This window comes from Xenopus laevis, chromosome 5L (genome assembly GCF_017654675.1).
Source record: "Xenopus laevis strain J_2021 chromosome 5L, Xenopus_laevis_v10.1, whole genome shotgun sequence".
Taxonomy (NCBI): Eukaryota; Metazoa; Chordata; class Amphibia; order Anura; family Pipidae; genus Xenopus; species Xenopus laevis.
In genome coordinates, this window is record NC_054379.1 from 41770221 (window position 1) to 41786136 (window position 15916).

A 15916-nucleotide genomic window follows, 5' to 3' on the forward strand; every position below is an offset into this window, starting at 1 on the left:
ATCTCTTTGTGGGAGGCGGAGTGATGAGAGAGAATTGCCTTGGTTGCACCAGTGAGTTGGCCTGGCCCTGGGTAACTGAAAGCAGCACTGAGCATGTTCAGTGAATAAACAGAAAGGGAAATGGAGAGGGATTCAGGGTCTTTCTGCCCAAAACCAGACCACTTTATGTGCGGTTTTTCCGTGGGTACCCGGCCCAATGTAGTACTCTAACTGGGGGTATGTCTCAAAATACATTTTTTTGCTTTGGGCTGGTACAGAATCCCAAAACATAATGTGCAGCATTTCTACCCTACTTCTTTGTTAAGCTTTAGTTCTCCTTTGAGTGGTTATAAACATTTCCTTTATATGCTATTTTTCTCCAACTATTTTGAAGATGTTCTATCCTGATGACTGCAGCTTCAGCCTTACAAAAGTTACAAGGGGTTTGTTGGGACACAGCTGGGCAGTTTAAACCTGAATCCTTTGTTGACCAAAATTCCTGCTACCATCAACAGGATTATCAATTCACATTACCTGTCCTGTTTTATGTAATAAAACTGTCATTTGAATGATTTCCCTGTTTAAAGCACAAGTTAGGCTTTAACCAGGCTCACCCTACCTTTCTGATAGCATATATACAACAGCACTGTAATTGCTGGGGTACTGCAAGGATTCAAGAAAATACCTTTATTACAATAATGAATCAATATAATGAGAAAAGTAACACAACTTTCAATTTCTTTTTCTTTAAAAAAGGGGAAAAGGTAGGGAGATATAGAAGTATATCACATCCATATTATTATTTCTGCTTTAAAAAAGTGTGTGTTCTTCGAGGTATGGTAATACACATCTGTAAGTTGGTCCCAAATTGGGACCATTTTATGGAATTTGCTAGTGACAGGAGGATGTCAGCCTCACTGGGAAGCAACTAATTATAATTGTTAGGCTTGTCATATAGTTCAATGGAAAATGTTTACTGGCTAATAATCCTGTCACCGCTAATAAATTAATTGCTTTTTAATTACGTAATTAATGAATACTGTATATATATGAGATAATAAATACAACATAATAATTGTGATCTTTTCTAGATCACAAAAGGACGGTTGGTCTGTTACAATTTTTCCAGCAAAAAATGTGAGTATTTAACCCAATTACCCCAGTTCAAATAATGAGATTAAAAAAAAGTATTTGTTGAAAAGATATCAAGTGAAACAGTTCGCATTTATATCTGTAAACTTCACTTTTTTTTTTTTAGAAATGTTCCTGTAGTACATTTGCTTCCCAAATCTGAAGCTCTTTTCTGTAAGATGAGGCTCTGGGCACAACCAATAAGTGCCAGAAATCATCAGGAAACCCTTTATATGATTGCTTAATATGTTCTGGAATCCGAATAGCTCTTTTCTTCCAATAATTCCTTTAATTTTGTGGCTGTGGGTCTTTTTGTAGGATCTGTCGATAGCATTGACATGATTATGTATGTCTGGAGAAAGAAAATAAATCAATAAAAAAGACAAATTAAAGACCGCCAGTGAGGGAAAAAAAGGAATACAGAAAGAAAATACCTCAACAGGATAATTTGCTACAAACTTCTCTGGCATTTGGCAATTCCGTATTTTCCCCCATTCCTAAAAACAAAATGATAAAATTAAAAGTAGCATATATATTAGGCACCACATTTATTTGTACCACATATTTCACTCTGTAGGGCTTTGTGGCCCAAGAACAGTACTTTTGATAAAGACTCTTGACACTATGGGGCAGATTCACTAAGCGCCGAATATTCGCTAGCGTCCGCTTCGTTCACAACACTTTGCTAGGCGTAGATTCGCTAGGACAATTCTAATTCACTAAAATCCGAAGTTGCGTCCACGGCGCTGAACGCTGCAAAAGTAGCGCTAATGTTACTGCAGCAAGCGAAGCGAAGTTGCATTAGTGTTGGCTAATTTGCATACGGTGGGAAGTTAAAGTTGAATGGACGTATATGTTGCAGCAAATACATTACACTACACAAGTGAAGCAGAGCTTACACCATAGGCACTGGTGGTTTGTGTAGGTGTTTTTATAAAAGTTAGGGCTCTTTTTTTTTGTTACAGCATTCTGTCGTGTGTCATTATCAACCATCCCATTAGCTCATGTTACCCAATAAGATTCAGCGGTGATGGTACAAAGGCATATGCCATAGTATAAACTGAATAAAATACTCTGTTGTCCACAAGTTTTTAGCCAGGCTTGCCACCCAGCTTTGAGGCACCTTAACACCTGCCCCAACCTCACCGCCATAAGGAAAACTTTTGACAGGAGCAAATAGGACTGTGAGCTTCTGCACACTGGAGTTGCAGGAATGCACCATTGCATGCGAGAGGCTGTGGCAGGCTTTATGGTGCTTCCCCCCCCCCACACTCGGTTACTTTTTCACCCCAACTGTGTGGAAATTTTGCTGTAGAGAAAACTAAAATGAATACAAACAACACTATTTAACCACAACTAAAATAATACCAAAAATTAAAAGAACTCACATCATTTTTCTCATGCACGGTGCCAAATAAATACAAAAGCTCGACAAGTATTAATCCCAATGCAAAAATATCCACTTCGCTGTTATAATTGCTATAATCCTGTTAAGAAAAACAGAAAAGAAAGGTAGATTACATTCAACATTGTAGCATACAGTTAAATATATGAAAATAAGTGCAAAAGAAAATTTTGGAATTAGCATGATACTTGTTAGTATTCCTTGTGTGATCTGTGAGTTATGAGAAGTGACACTAAGGGGCACATTTATCAAGGGTCACATTTCGAATTTGAAAAAGACCAAACGAAATTAAGTCAAATTTTTTATCGGCCGAATAGGTTCATTTTCGATCGAATAGGTCCATATTCGAGGAACATTTTATTTTAAAGTTAATAAGGGGTTGTTATTTTACTGCTGCTAGCAAACAGCTTTTTTTTCTCTTTTTCCCTCTGCCTGCTAATTAAGGGGGAGGAGTTAATTCTGACCAGGCTTTTTGTTCTTTGGTTTGAAACCTTTATAAGTCTGTTCTTATACAGTGAGTGTGGGAGCTGCTAAGTGAGAGTTGCATGTGAATTAAGTGTAACCCCTTTTTGGCCACCACCTTCTGTGCCCAAGGTTATACATCACATTTATTTTATTTATTTATCACTTACAGGTCCTGAGTCCCCTTTGCTAGGTGAAAGGGTACTGGGAAACTCTTCTCTGACAGTGCCTCCACCTAATGGGATCCGGGAATACACCTGTGGGTGGCCCCATTAGGAAAACATTCAATACACACACTTGCTTTCTAAAAATATCAACTTTATTCAAGGAAGTGCAGATTAAAGGGGAAGTAATCTGAAACAATACACATACAAATGCGTTCAAAGCATGACCCACTACCCTGATGAACCTGTGCCAGTCCTATCCTGGTAATTCCATGCCAGGCACTACTCCTTTGGTGACAAAGAGTCTCAGTCCCTTTTCCCAACAAGAGCACACATAGTCCCATGTAGCGCTATTTCCCAAGTACCTTTCCCGATGGACAAGGTACCACGTGGCAGGCACACAAACAGCCTGTGACACAATAGAAACCCCGCTGGATCCTTTCCTCTACTCTCCCCAGGCAGACTCATCCGAGGGCTCACACACAGAGCTGGCAGGCTCACACAGAGCGGAAACAGGCATCCACAGTGATGAAAATCTTTATCCAAGAAAATGCTGCATTGATGAATCCATAGCTGAACTGTAGCTCCCAGTACTGTCTATAGCGCGAGCACGTCCACATCCAGTTTAGAACATCTGGAGCTTCAGACACTCCTGATCTAGCTCCTAGGCATGGAGTCGCCTACCCCAGCCTCACGAGGCCTCCTGCCTCTACATGGTGGCAGCTGAATTCATCTCCTTAGTGAAATACCATCAGCACAATTCTCCAGCAGTAAGATGGCTGTGAGCACATGGCAATCTCCTTTTATATGGTGCAGTCGCAACTCCTAGTGACTTCCTTTGGGATCAGCCATGCTGCACCAATCCAAGGGCTCTGTCCCTGGGAAACCCCATATCTCAGCCATACAGGGGATTTCCAGACCATGAGGTCTCAGACTGTAGGGGATTAACACTACGGGTCCCTACATTAGCATTAAGCAGCGTTAAAAATCTTAAAGCGTTTAAAACAAAAAAGAGTTAGTGAGGAATTACACTTGGGAGACTGCAAGTACCCAGTGTAAATATGAGTGCAAGTGGGTTTGCTGGTATTACTCAGTGTGTGTCTTGTTACATGTATGTGGTGTTGGAGCAGCAGTTCCATTCAGTATTTACATGTGAGAGATGTCGGTGGGTTTTCATCTTGGAATGTGAAATGCAGAATTTAAGGGATAGCTGGCAGCACTGAGGGTGGCGGCAAACGTGGGGGAGGAAAGGAGACTCACAGAGCAACCACTGGCAGGTGCCAGTGTAGCGGGGGTGGAGATGGGGCACTGGAGGCTAAAGGAGGCAGGTTTGTTACAGTTATGAGGGGAAGTAGGGGACAGAAGTGTAGGGGGGCTGGTCCACAGCTCGTCCAAAGCAACAGATTCACCATTTTGGCTGAATATGCTGGGGAGGACAGCTCTGAAGTGGCGTGTATGGAGCAGGCTGACTCTCAGGGCACCTTGGGATGCAGTGGCTCTAATACGGATTGTGGGGGGAGTGCAACGAAGGAAAGGCAGGTTTTAGTTATAGGGGATTCAATTATTAGAAAGGTAGATAGGGTAATCTGCCGTGCTAGGGTTCAGCGTGTGGTGGAACGAGTGGACAGTTTATTGGGAGGGGCTGATGACAAAGTTAGAGGAGGTGGTGAAGTCCTCAAAAACAATTTAAAAAAAAACTAGTTGTTAAGTTGAGGGGGAAGACTTCCAAGATAATTTTCTCAGAGATATTACCTGTGCCACGAGTAATGTTAATAAGATGTTGTTGGGAGGAGGGTTTTGTGTTTTTGGAGAACTGGGCTGATTTCTCAGTCAGCTACAGGCTCTTTGCTAGGGATGGGATGCACCTCAATGATGATGGTGCAGCTGTTTTGGGAGTGAAGATGGCTAGACGGTTTGAGGAGATTTTAAACTAGGCATGGGGGGGGTTCAGTAGGGGATTCAGTGGAAGACAGGTTAGATGAGATAGTGGGCAAAGGAAGGGAAAATAGGGGAGGAGATTTTGGTTGGTCGCATGACTCGGCTAACTGTTTAAAAACTTATATAAAGCAGGAGGTAATGTTAGAAAATGAGGGGGCAGAAGTCTTATGGGTTGAGTTATTCACCAATTGTAAAGAGTCCAGCAAATTAATTGTCGGCGTATGTTATAGACCCCCTAATGTAAGTGAGGAGGAGGCTAAGCTCTTGATGCAAATAGAAAAGGCTGCTAGTTTGGGTAAAGTAATTATAATGGGGGATTTTAATTACCCAGATATTAGCTGGAGCAACAGTACTACCAGATCAGTTAATGTGAACAAGTTTATAAACTTGTTGCATGACATTTTTATGGCACATGTTGTTGAGGAGCCAACTAGAAAAAATGCTATACTGGATCTAGTGATCTCTAATGACCCAGAACTTATAGCAAATGTGCACGTCATTGAACCCCTGGGCAATAGTGACCATAATGTTATATCATTTAGGGGCACATTTACTATTGGTCAAATATCGAGGGTTAATTAACCCTCGATATTCGGGCCTCGAAGTAAAATCCTTCGAAGTTGAAGGATTTACCGCAATTCGTTCGTTTGAACGATCATAGGAAAAATCATTCGATCGAACGATTAAATCCTTTAAACCGAACGATTCAAAGGATTTTAATCCATCGATCGAACGATTTACCTTCGATCCCAAATTGCCTAGAAAGCCTATGTGGACCTTCCCCATAGGCTAACATTGGTGCTCGGTAGGTTTTAGGTGGCGAAGTAGGTGGTCAAAATTTTTTTAAAGAGACAGTACTTCGACTATCAAATGGTCGAATAGTCAACTGATTTGTAGTTTGAATCGTTCCATTCAAAGTCGAAGGTCGAAGTAGCCAAAAAAAAACTTCGAAATTGGAAGTATTTTTTATTCTAATCCTTCACTCGAACTTAGTAAATGTGCCCCGTAATGTCTGGTGCAAAAAACAAATATATACTGGGACAGCAAAAACCATGAATTTTAGTGCCTTGAGGGCTGCCCTTCAGAACATTGATTGGGGCATTATGTTTTCAGCTAAAAACACAGAACAGAAATGGTTGTCATTTAAAATTATATTAAATCATTACTGTTCTCAATTTATTCCCTTAAGGAGTAAATGTAGAAGCACTAAAATAATCACCCTATGTGGCTTAAAGGGGACCCGTCACCCAAAAAAATGATTCAAAATCAAAATGAACTTTAATTACACTGTATAAATTATTTGAATCTTGTTTCCATCAGTCTGGGAATTCATAATTATAACAAGTAGGCAGGAGCCATTTTGTGGACACTGTTTTTAAGGCAAGTTTTGTATCATGCCATGGACATAAGTCAATTTGACAAACAAGGAATGCTGATCCAAATGATGCGTTTTTAAAACGTCTCCTCCAAGCCTCATTATCTGCATAATCTAAGATTAGCAGTTAAATTATTCTTTTAAAAATATGGTGCAAACCATATATGGTGCTATATATACATGAATTGTGGTATAATTAATTGTATTTATTAAATTGATATTTGTACAGCAATTTTCACTGTTTTTGTACTTGGAATTAAAAAACCTCAAAAAATCAAATCAACAATTTTTGGGTTCTCTGAGGATTAATTAATTTTGATTAATATATTACATGAAGCAATCTACAGTGTGCGAAAATAAGATCTTTAAAAACTTTTTGTTGTTGCAACTAATTATGTTTATCTTACGCACCGCCGTATATGGCTTTGTAAGCTTCTATAATTTTAAATAGTAGTGTGCGCTGCCGACATATATACAAGTTTTGTATCATCTCAGAATCTTGTTTGTGCACCAGAATGGGGGGCCTGATGTCCATCCCCATGCCCTGGCTACACAATTAAATGGTGAAGAGAACGGGGGAATGTGGGGAGAGCAGTGACATCTAGAAAGTGCTGAATGGAAAGTGAAAGTAATTGTGTGCCCCGCCTCTATGCCCATGGCATAGAGGAGGGGCAGACAATATTTGATTGACAGCTGAGGTTTTTAAATGAGCTTACAGCAGCTAGGAATGCTTTAATACAAAATAGAAATTTGATTTCATGTTTAATTTAAAAAGGACTTTTATTATACAGATTTTTGTGTCTGGGTGACAGGTCCACTTTAATATAGAAGCAAAGAAGTTAATAGGAAAGAAGAGAAAGATACTTAAAAACTACAAGTTTGTTGGGACAGACGCTGCATTTCATGAATATAAACACTATACTAAATGTTGTAAAACAGCAATCCGAAAGGCAAAGAAAGGAAATAAAGAGTGCATTGAAGCTTAGACTAACCCCAAAAAATGTAAGTATATTAATAGTAAAAAGATGCGGATTGAGAGTGTTGCTCCTTTAAATAATGGTACCAGTATGGTTGTAACAGATACAGAAAAGGCAAATGTGCTAAATCAGTTCTTTTCTTCAGTGTATACAATAGAGGAGTCTGAATTCCCAGACTCACTTTATAGCTGCACTTATGGCTCCTCTCAATCTAGTCAGTGGCTGACACAGGATATGATTAATAAAGCTTTAATAAAAATTAATGTAAACAAGGCTCCAGGGCCTGATGGCATACACCCCCGGGTTCTAAGAGAGCTTAGTTCAGTCTTAGACCAGCCCTTATTTCTGATTTTCTCAGATTCGCTTTTATCTTGTATGGTACCTATGGATTGTAGAAAGAGGGATTACGATCTCAGCCTGTCAATTATAGGCCAGTAAATTTGATCTGTGGTGGGCAAATTATTTGAAGGCTTGTTAAGGGATCACATTCAAAAGTTTGTCCTAGTAAATGGCATTATGAGAAGTAATCAGCATTGTTTTATGAAGGATAGGTCATGTCAGACAAATTTGATTGCTTTTTATGATGAGGTAAGTAAGATGCTGGATAGTGGGGGGGCAGTAGATGTGATCTATTTGTATATTGCCAAAGCGTTTGATACTGTGCCCCACCAATGACTGCTTTCTAAACTAAGGTCTGTTGGGCCTAATGAAGTTGTTTGCACATGGATAGGAAACTGGCTACAGGATCGGGTAAAGAGGGTGGTGGTTAATGGTTCATTCTCTACTTGGAGTAAGGTTTTTAGTGGGGTCCCTCAGGGCTCGGTATTGGGTCCACTTTTATTTAACTTGTTCATTAAAGGACATGTAAAGGCAAAAAAAAAAATCCCATTTTTACTTTCTTTAATGAAAAAGAAACCTATCTCCAATATACTTTAATTTAAAAATGTGCACTGTTTTTATAAGAAACCTGACTGTATGCAGTGAAATTCTTCCTTCATTTACTGCTGTGGATAGAAATTGTCAGACGGCCCCTAACTGCTCTGCAGGTAAACAATCATACTTATGAACAGCAGGGGGAGCCCCCGCCTTACTTTCCAGCCATGCAGAACTCAATCAGCTTTGTTTATTTCCCTGTTTTGATCATTTATGACGATCCCTAAGCAGCCCACATCACACATAGCATGTGTGTAGTCTTGGTCTAGCAAAGATGTTTAACAAAGTTACAAGATGGTGACCCCCTGTGGCCAACTTTGAAAGCATAAATTATTTGTTTGATTAGGCTTGTGGTGCAGTAAGTTCGTGTTTATGTTTAGTATGCAAAATACAGCATTTCTAGCCTTATTGTATTTTAGACTTTACTTTCCCTTTAAGGAGTGATATGATAGCTATGTATAAATATATAAGGGGATCATATAATAATCTCTCTAATGCTTTATTTACCAGTAGGTCTTTCCAGCTGACGCGGGGTACCCATTCTGATTAGAAGAGAAGAGGTTCCACCTAAATATTCGGAAGGGGTTTTTTACAATGAGAGCTGTGAAGATGTGGAATTCACTCCCTGAATCAGTTGTACAGGCTGATACATTAGATAGCTTTAAGAGTGAGGGAATACTGGGATATGGAAGATAGCTCATAGTACAAGTTGATCCAGGGACTAGTCCGATTGCCATTTTGGAGTCAGGAAGGATTTTTTCCCCCTCTGAGGCAAATTGGAGAGGCTTCAGATGGGTTTTTTGCCTTCCTCTGGATCAACTGGCAGGTTAAAAAAAGTTAAAAGGTTAAACTTGATGGATGTGTGTCTTTTTTCAACCTAACTTACTATGTTACTATGTTTAAAAAATAAATAATGAAGACCAATTGAAAAGTTGCTTAAAATTGGTCATCCTATAACATACTAAAAGATAACGTAAAGGTGAATGCTGGGAATTCAAAATCAGATGGTTGGGCACTGCCTTTTGCACCCTAGACTGAAATGATGGGAGTATGAATGTACAAAGCAATTCTAAGCAAGTTAAGGTATAAGTGCTCAATGTGGGCAACTATAATTTTGTAACATCAAATTTACAGTCAATAATGGAGATTTGTTTGGCCATATTCGGTATTAGAATAAAAAAAGTGCTAGGATTTGACAAATCCAAACCATTAACTCATGAACTTTAAAGAGAACTTTTCTGTCTAAATATTATGTTGTCAGCATATTTTGGTTCAGTAATTCGCTCAACAGTTTTGGTGAGAACTCAGTAGTTGGCACCAATAATTCTCTTCAACAGTATACTGTACAGTATTAGTACAAAAAGGTTATTCCAAAACGAGAGAGAGTCCAGAGAATGATGACAAAAAAAATAATATACTGTATATAGGAAATTGTTGGGATGATTGAATTTAGATAACAAGACAGTTACCTGCTCTGGGGCCATGTAAGATTTTGTTCCAGTGCCATCGGTTCGAATAAGTGCTTCTGTGCTATCTTCACTAGACATCTGGGTCACTAAACCAAGATCCCCAATTTTTACTCTCATGTCTTTGGCAAAGAATATATTTGCAGGCTGTAATAAATATGAAAACATTTTAAAACAATTTTGAATTACTATATGTACTATATAATAAAATGTTATTTATATATGTGTTTATTTATATATTAAAGTTTATATATTTAATAAATTATGTTGACAATTAATTGAAATAGGGTTCTATTTATATCAGTTTATCCCAACTAAATTTAGTTTAAAGAGTATGTCAACCCAAAAATAAATATATATATATATTTTTTTTAAATCTTTCCAGTGGTTTGCACTGGTTTTTACAGCTACTTGTAAATGCAATTGAAACTAAAAAACAGTGTCGTCTGTCCCTTTCTTCTCTCTGATCTGGTGGCTTGGATTTTTGAAACATTGTTTTAAAAAAAAAAGGGTTAAACAAATCCTTCTTTCAAAAGCAATTACATTTACAAATAATAAATTAATATATATATATGTTTTTTTAAAATTCATTTTTATTAGACAATCTTATTTAGACAATTTTATGTTTGTGTTGTGTTTATGTTTGCTCAAATACAGACTATTTGAGATTTTAGAAAATACTTGTGCATATTTTTGATTTTAGTTTTCTTAATTTCTATGCATCCCAAGAAAAAATGTTATTAGAAAAATGTTATATATTGAGTATTTGCTCACTTTAAGATCCCTATGTATAAGTTTTTCTGAATGAATGTAGATTACGCCTTCAACTATATTCCGAAATATGTCAAGACTTTTCTTCTTGTCCACTGTCTTCATGTTGCTGATCCAATCTCTCAAGTCACCATTTTCACAAAATTCCATCTGAATATAAAGGTACTCGTTCCTTTGAGTTATATTCCTAAACAGAGAACAATAGACATTATACTTTACATCTATGAAACAAATGATGACATTTTTGGCGGAATTGTTTACCAACCCTGATGTACCGTATATACTCGAGTATAAGCAGAGTTTTTCAGCCCCCAAAATATGCTGAAAAACTCTACCTCGGCTTATACTCGGGTCAAGCGCAAAAACGGTCGCCGGCATCTAAGAATAGTCGCCGGCATCCAAAAACGGCGCGCCGGCACCTCCAATGGGAGCAGAAACCCTCAATTTTTTGATTGAAACTTACCAGAAGCGGCTGCATTTCTCACCCTAGGCTTATACTCGAGTCAATAAGCTTTCCCAGTTTTTGGAGGTAAAATTAGGTACCTCGGTTTATACTCTGGACGGCTTATACTCGAGTATATACGGTAGGTGCTGTAGTTACACTCTGTTCAGTTAGCTTTTAAAATGGGGAAATTCACATTTCTAAACAAGAGAATCTGAGCATTCAATGTTAATTACACACATTCTCCTTATAATAAATTCCCTTTTTACTGACATAAACTCATTCAGATTATAACCTGAAGTTTCAGAATCCATTACACTTCACAGTGGAACAAGGTGAGGGAGGAGTTGAATCGCTGTTGGCCTAAGGGAGTTAGGCAACAGTTCCTACAAATCAGGCAGACTATCATGGTTAACTCTCAGTCTGAGGAATGAGGTATGTCTGAAACCAATCAGAACCAACCAGAGCATAAGATTTTTCACATTTAAGAACAAAAAGCTGTCAATTGCAAAAGGAACACCAACAAAAGATCTAAAGCACATTTTACATGAAATAAATTACTACATTCAATTTATGCTTTTTTTACCTGGAAGAACTAAGAGAACAGCTTCTGGCATCTGAAGAATAGTCTTCTGTAGAACAGTCTGAGTGAATATTACTGCTGCAAGAAAACAGATTGTAAACTGAAACCAGTTGATAGTTAAATAATTAGAACAGCAGCAGCATATCTTAAATGAAATAGATTCATGGGTTAATTTCTATACAGATCTCTGCAGACCTCCAAGCAGGAGGACAAGTAAAAGTGGGGATGACTGTGTCGCGACTGTGGCCTTGGGTGGTGTAATAGTCTGAAGCAGCCCATGCAAATAGCTAATGAGAGCATTTGTGAAATACAAAAGAAAATATTGGATTAATTTACTATTACCAGGCACAGGTGTAGTTACACCATAGTGGTTGCAAAATTGTGTTCATTGGCATGCAATGCACTTCGTTCTTGAAAGTCTACTGTGCTCTGCATAGTAACTACAGGGCTCTGGATGTGAAAAACAGAAAAAATCTGCGCACAGATAAGAAGCGGATAGAGACCATATTCGGGGGCCGATTCACTAACTTCGAGTGAAGGATTCGAAGGTAAAAAACTTCGAATTTCGAAGTTTTTTTTGGGCTACTTCGACCATCGAATGGGCTACTTCGACCTTTGACTACGACTTCGAATCGAAGGATTCGAAGTAAAAATATTTCGTCTATTCGACCATTTCGATAGTCGAAGTACTGTCTCTTTAAAAAAAACTTCGACCCCCTAGTTCTCCATCTAAAAGCTACTGAAGTCAATGTTAGCCTATGGGGAAGGTCCCCATAGGCTTGGCTAACTTTTTTTGATCGAAGGATATTCCTTCGATCGTTGGATTAAAATCCTTCGAATCGTTCGATTCGAAGGATTTTATCGTTCGATCGAAGGAATTATCGTTCGATCGAACTATCTGCACTAAATCCTTCGACTTCGATATTCGAAGTCAAAGGATTTTAATTCCTAGTCGAATGTTGAGGGTTAATTAACCCTCGATATTCGACCCTTAGTGAATCGGCCCCTCAGTGTTTTCTCAGCTGGCACTTTTTGCTCTGGCTGTAAAAACTAAAGCTGGCCATAGACGCAGAGATCTCGGACCGTGTCTGGAGTGTCCCGACATTTGTCGTGCCATGCCGATCAGTCGTTCAGTCGATTGGACAGGTTAGAAGATTTCTGTCGGCTGCTGATAATATCTCTCAGTGGGAGACTGTCACCAGCTTTTGTCGGACATAAACTTGCGTACAATTGCTGTCAGGGGCAGAATACCGGCTGATCTGTTCTTTAACTACTTTATTTAAAATGAAGGTTAGTGGCAGGTCGGGAAATGAGGAAGTCCAATCGCTTGTCCGATATTGCAGGTAAATCTGCACGTCTAGGGCCACCTTTATGGGCAGATTTATCAAAATGTGAGTTTAGATCTTAGTAAATAAAAACGATGGGGTTTTTAGAACCGTATTTATTAAATTGAGAGTTATAACTTTCACCCACTGATAAATACAATTCTAAAAATCCCATAGGAATAAATAGAACATGGGTGAATTTTTATTTATTAAAATCGAAGCTTACATTTTGATAAATCTGCCCCTAAATGTGTGCCATAAGCCTTATTAGTAATTTCTGGTTTTGCCCTCTGCCTTCTAGTAAATGAGACCCACATTTTCTACATTCAGTGTATGGTTTGAAGTTGTCTTTACCTGGAAGAGCTAGAGCTGCAGCTCCTGGTGTCTATAGAAAAGTCTGTTCCAGTCCATGAATGGAAATATCGAACAATGTTTGGATGATCTAAACGGGCTAAAGCTTGTACCTCCGACTTGCATTTCCTTTCCAAAACAAGAATACATGTTAACTGACTGAATATTACTAAGGTAAAAATCACATACTGCTCAGCCAAAATATAGAGTAAATGCTAACCATGTATAACTGTGAGCCTGGGTGTATAGGGACTTTCACAAGGTAGTCATATCAAGTTAAATCAAGAAAACAGAAAGGAGATCACATACTGTACTGGTATATGTTGGTGGCCTTGGGTTCATTGCCCTGGACCCTTGGCTACGGGTGAAAGGAAAACTCTTGAAGATTCTGTATTGACAATCAATACACAACACAGCTGAAGGTAAAACAAAGTTTAATTTCACATCATTAAAAAAGGCTTCAGTGATTTTAATGATGTTAAATAAAACTTTATCTTTAGCTGTGTTTTGCCAGAGTGCTTGCCAATCTGGCCAGAACTGGCAATCTGTGGGTTCTGGCAAATGCCAGAGGGGCTGCTATAAGATGCAATAAAAAGTCAGTATTTAGTGTGCTGGTGGGGGCTGTTTGGGCCTCTGTGTCCCTGAAATGCCAGGGCATATTTTAATTTTCAGTCCGGACCTGTTGCCAATATAGAATCTTCGACTAAATATTATTGCCATGCAAGAAAACAGGACATACACAGAAACCAACTGAATGGTTTAAAGATTATAAAAACAGGAGCATGTCTGCAATGAGGCACCACAGACAGCATTTTCCAGGAGCAGCAAAAACACATCCATGGCTAAAGTTCTTTACAGCTTTCTGTAGATGTTCAAGCAGGAGGACAAGTAACAATTGGGGCAGCTGGGCTCAGTGACTTTGGGTGGTCTAAGCAGCCCTTGCAAAAAACTTTAGTAAAACAGTATTTTCTGATGAAAGTTTTTGTGAAATGCAAAAGAAAATTTGGGACTATTACTGATTACAAGTGGAGTGGTTGCCCATCAGCATGAAATGCACTTGCAAGACACTGCACAGTAACTACAGGGCTCTGGGTGTGCTTTTCATTTGCATGACGTCAACATAAGGGACAAAAAGCATTGCATTTGGTAACTAACATCATAAGTCATATTACAAAAGCAATAGATACATTCAACAGTAATCAGTTGTTCTCTGGCTCTGACACAAATACACTTACTCATTGCGCATCTTCACTTTTTTAACCGCATAATATTTCAGGTCCATTGTTTTCCAAGCTTTAAATACTTTTCCAAATCCACCAGCTGACAGTTCAGTAATATCCTCAAATTCACTGAGGGGACTAAGAATGGAGAATATTAAATGACCAAATGGGCAAATCTTTTTTTTTGTATTTTTTTTTTTATTAGGAACTGAGCTGAAAAACAGTTAAATATTACTATTAAGCTAATGAACTTCTTTTAAAGAATTACATCCAAGTATATGGATTTTCATAACTGCTTTTTAGGGCTGAGAGAGAAACAAATTTCTGTGTATGCAGATTCCCCCCATGAACCCCCGTGACTTGAATGGATTCTGTTCTCAAGCTAGCCTTGGTTACTACTACTATATTGGCCTTGAGGGTAGAGCCACCTGTTTGTCTGTAAGAGCAGTTCTTTGTTTTTCCTGTGCTGTGGAGTGATATCTCTAAGCTCTTCCACCGGTAACTTCCTTTTAAGTCAATAAAAACCCTGTGATTCCAATGTTCAGAGCCCATGGAGCTCTTGTCAAATAAACTTAGTTTTAACCTCAAGTGTTCTCCGGAAACGGAATTTCCCAGACAGAACTAATTTTTGTAATTGAATTTGTGTGATTTCATGAACTGAGGTAGGCCGGCCAACCATTTTTTAGCTGGAAAAATAACGTGTTAAATTATGAATTGCAGTAATAAGGCTCACTTTTAATATTTTATTTAGTCTGCTGTATTATGACAGAAAAAAAGAATTGGGGAGATAAAAAAATGATTTACTTAAATAGAACTCTATTGCATTCTCGTATTACAGAGCTTTTCTACTGTAGAAAATGTATTTGCAGACTCACATAGGTTTGAACCACAGAGCAGTGGAGTATTCTTGTCTCAATGGGAGACTGTCTGTTGAATGTCCCTAGTATTGTCTGGTATTGAATGCAAAATGAATGAATGATATTTTACAAAAACTCTAGTCACAGAACACCATCACGTTGTTGTTTTCATGTACTACAAGTGATAAAATAATTACTAACCTTTGGGCAACATTTGTTTTACTCTGTGTTGTGTGTAAAGAAGATCTCTGGAAGTAAAAGAGAAAACATTAAATATATATTCTTTGACTAGAAAACAAATGTAAATTCATACATTACCTAAGTAGAACCTCACTGCCAATAAAACTTTACATTTTTGCTTAAAGGGGCCTTTTCAACAAATAAGAATTGCCGAATATACTTTTTGCTTATTGTTTCAATCACAAAAAATCTGATAATGAGAGATCCAGAGCACAGATAATCTCTCTGCATAATGGACTCTTGCAAACAAAGGGGGAAGGGATGGGATTGTTTTCAGAAACAAAAAAACACAAAGTA

At 38.2% G+C, this 15916-nt stretch overlaps 1 protein-coding gene across 3 annotated transcripts in view; it reads right to left on the reverse strand.

Moving 5' to 3' along the window:
* Positions 1-651: 651 nt before the first annotated feature.
* Positions 652-15916, reverse strand: part of pkr2.L (double-stranded RNA activated protein kinase 2 L homeolog) — a 75260-nt gene continuing 59995 nt past the window's right edge. The window contains exons 6-14 of one of the 3 annotated variants that reach the window (XM_018262940.2): positions 15581-15627; positions 14538-14660; positions 13306-13431; positions 11630-11701; positions 10605-10788; positions 9834-9977; positions 2499-2597; positions 1545-1607; positions 652-1462 (exon numbers count right to left, since the gene is read on the reverse strand). In XM_018262940.2, coding sequence (XP_018118429.1) covers positions 1352-1462; positions 1545-1607; positions 2499-2597; positions 9834-9977; positions 10605-10788; positions 11630-11701; positions 13306-13431; positions 14538-14660; positions 15581-15627 — 969 coding nt within the window. In that variant the 3' untranslated portion in view covers positions 652-1351. Of the gene's footprint in view, positions 1463-1544; positions 1608-2498; positions 2598-9833; positions 9978-10604; positions 10789-11629; positions 11705-13305; positions 13432-14537; positions 14661-15580; positions 15628-15916 lie in introns of all 3 variants that reach the window. The other 2 variants (XM_018262939.2, XM_041562690.1) reach the window with 2 other exon arrangements.